This window comes from Myotis daubentonii, chromosome 9 (genome assembly GCF_963259705.1).
Source record: "Myotis daubentonii chromosome 9, mMyoDau2.1, whole genome shotgun sequence".
NCBI classification, from domain to species: Eukaryota; Metazoa; Chordata; class Mammalia; order Chiroptera; family Vespertilionidae; genus Myotis; species Myotis daubentonii.
This window is the reverse complement of record NC_081848.1, coordinates 63,162,619-63,166,175: the sequence shown is the minus strand read 5'-3', so window position 1 is coordinate 63,166,175 and position 3,557 is coordinate 63,162,619. Positions and strand designations below refer to the sequence as shown.

Here is a 3,557-nt window from a genome sequence, read left to right as displayed (position 1 = left end):
GGTGATATTTTGGCAGCATGCATATATCCTATCTCATCAATTTTTGCCTCCTTTTAGTATCCTCTATCATCTTTTCCTGACAATTCCTTTATTTCATATCCAAATGGTACTTTAAACATACTATCATAGTTTATTAGCTTTCACACTTTAGTTTTTTTTAAAGTTTTATTTTCAACTGTTAATTAACTGTATTTCCTCATAAAAAGGCAGTGTTAATTATTTTTATTCAAGATATATTCATGAGTGACGTTATGCGCACACAGGTCCTGTAGCCGTGGCAGCAGCTGAGGCTGGCAGGCCAGGTACTGCTGCCGTGGATTGAGAGAGAAGCTATATGCCAACCTCAGCCTGGGCTGCTGCCCGCCACCACTGCGGGGTCAGAAGCTATGGCCAAGGACATCCTGGGTGCTGGCTTGCACTTTGATGAGCTGAACAAGCTGCAGGTGTTGGACCCAGAGGTTACCCAGCAGACCATAGAGCTCAAGGAAGAGTGCAAGGACTTAGTGGACAAAATTGGCCAATTTCAGAAAATAGTTGGTAGTTTACTTGAGCTTGTTGACCAACTTGCAAAAGAAGCAGAAAATGAGAAGAGGAAGGCCACTGGTGCTTGCAATTTGCTCAAATCTATCATAAAACAGAGAGAAGCCCAACAGAGGCAACTCCAAGCACTAATAGCAGAAAAGAAAATGCAGCTCGAAAGGTATCGGGTTGAATATGAAGCTTTGTGTAAAGTGGAAGCAGAACAAAATGAATTTGTTGACCAATTTATTTTTCTGAAATGAACTGAAATTTTATGATATAGCAGGAGGGCAGAAAAACAAAAAAAGCCTCTGTACTATTCCAGTGACTTTGACTAATGACCCAGGTATATCATGTGAGATGGTATGTGAAGGATGCATCATCTCTGAAGGTAATAAAACACAGCTAGGGGGAGAGGAAGGCTTGTTTCAGATGTCAGTGCATATCTGGTAAACACCCTGTGACCACAGTGGCCCAGGTTCTCACCTCTTGTATTTTCATTCTTAAATAAGCAGTCTGTAAACTTCGATTTTTTTTTTTTGTAAATTCACAAAGCTTTGGAGGAAAAGGCAATAAATTATTGTTTTCAAATGGCTTTAAAAAAACCTATTCACATTTCTTTTAATTTTATTTTTTTATTTTTAGAGAGAGAAAAGGAGGGAGAGAAAGAAACATCAATGTGAGAAACATCAATGGACCGTCTCCTGCACACCCCCTACCAGGGATCCAGCCCACAACCTGGGTATGTGCCCTGACCTGGAATCGAACTGGCAACCTTTCAGTGCACAGGACGACACACTATAAACTGAGCCACACTGGCTAGGGCTATTCGCATTTCTCTTAGAAAATTAAAAATGATAAGCATCATATAAAAATTACCCATAATCTAGGGATAGTTTCTGTAAAACTTTTATTTACCTTTCCCAGATGTCCCACTATGTGTGTATGAGATGTGTGTGTGTAATTTCACATTTTCATGTGTACTTTGGTCCCAGTAGTTGATGTTTCAGAGTTGCTGTATCTCCAGTAGAGTTTTCTCTGTTGACTTGTGCCTGCTACAGAGAAGGCCTCCAAAGGTCAAGAACTAATTCAGCTAATGAGCTGTGAATATTGGTAGATTGACATTTCAAAGGGTGATGGTATTCAGTGATGCTCTAAAACTCACCATCTCTGTGAATTAATATGTGCGTGTGGGAAAATCTAAATTTTCCCTTATGGTAAACCCCATTGGAATTTACTGATTTTCCTCATTTGTCTCTTCCCTATCTCTTTACCTCTCAGAGTCTTTTTTCTTTTTTTTAACAAATGAGGAATTAAACTGTTGCTTTATTTGATTTGGTTAATAGACTCGTTTCTAAATGTAAAAAATAAATACTTTATCATTTAAAGCACTTTACAATGTACAAAAATGTACAATTTTTAAGTTATGTATAAGTAGTCCTATACAGAGTGATATTTATCACCCTTCCTCAAAGCATAACCAGCATTTTAAATTCACTATCAGCTAAATTAGATTTTCCATATTTGTGTGATCTTCATGTGTTAATCTTTGTGCTCTGACTATAGTCTTAATCTTCCTTGTTTTGGGGATTCTTGCTATAAGGCAACTGCTTTATAAACTGTTCGAACAGTTTATGCAGTAGCTCCTTGTCTAATAGAGAAAAAGTAAATGGTAGGTGTTAAAAGAAATGGTCTATTTGAAATATTAATTAATAAAGCAAATCTAGGAACTCTGTGTTTATGCCAGGGCAGACACATCGCATGTGACTGGAAGCTGATTAGCAGAAGGCACGTTAGAGACCAGCTCTTTCAAGACCAGCCCCCATTTGATAAATGAGGAAATTAAAACTCAACAAGATAAACTAAATACCTCTTGTTACTAATGTTGTTAATAATAAAACAGAACTTTAATCTCATTTTCTTAATTCCCAGTTCAATAATATTTCCACTATATGACATTGGCAGCTCTAATTACAGTATCACAGGTCTGTCTTCTATTCTGTTTGCACCATTGTGAAATTTGGGCTATAAAACCAGCCATAGCCATTCATTTAACAACAAACTATTGTCAGATGGATTTGAAATTCCACCAAAGAAGACAGAAGAGGGAGAGAGGAGAGAGTATGTGAAGTTCATGTAATAGGTGGCTGAAGAAGCAACCATTTGTACATTGTCTATGCATCTTTCCTGGAAATCTCAGTATCTAATGATTTGATGACCAAAAAAAATGCAATATTCCCAGTACCGGATGAAAATAACCAGAATGAAAAATGGGATGGTCACGAAGTAGCCTTTTTAGAAAACATAATCACTAGGGCAGATTCTGCAGCATGTTATCTATGGGGACTGCCCTAAAACTAAATTTCAGCATAGTACCTAGTAGATTCTAAGTTAAGCCATGTAACCAGATTCTACTTAATTTATCAATGAGACAACATCAAGACAGATAATTCATAGATACTCTCTGTTCCCCAAAATGTAAATGCTATTTGCTGCAACTTTATTTAAACTTCTTCCAAAATGCTACCATTGAAATTAATTTTTTAAAGCCAAAAAATCCAAACTTTATTTCTGCTCATTTAACCACAACTTTTCTTGAAACAAGGGGATGCTATGATTATAAGGTTATACTGCAATAGTCATTATAGTTAGAGAGCAAGTATGAACTAACTAATGATCCATTGCAGACTGAAAAAAATAAAAGATTCAATCCCAAGAATCATAAACGAGAAAGAAAAATGAAAGTTACCACTGAGGGGAAAAGGAAATGTGTAAAAGTGTGTTCCATAGGGTGCTGAAACACCTGGAATACAAGGTACTAACTCTGGTTGAACATCTGGATCCTGGACCTGTTCTGTGCCAAACATCTGTACACTTCAAATTTGTGCAGCTGTTTTGGCATGTTCTGACAAGGAACTAAGTGTCTTCTCAAAGTATTACATTACAGATTCTTTTTTTTCTTCTTCTAATTTTACCACGGAATGGAGAGATGATTGCTGCACACCCAAAATGCTCTATTTGGCTGTCCTGCCATGTTC

At 37.0% G+C, this 3,557-nt stretch overlaps 1 protein-coding gene across 1 annotated transcript; it reads left to right on the top strand.

Annotated features, from left to right (window-relative positions):
• Window positions 1–378: 378 nt before the first annotated feature.
• Window positions 379–1,104, top strand: LOC132242234 (intraflagellar transport protein 20 homolog). Its single transcript, XM_059711138.1, has one exon. The coding sequence runs from the start codon at window positions 387–389 to the stop codon at window positions 780–782; it is 396 nt and encodes a 131-aa protein (XP_059567121.1). The 5' UTR covers window positions 379–386; the 3' UTR covers window positions 783–1,104.
• The last annotated feature ends 2,453 nt before the right edge of the window (window positions 1,105–3,557 follow it).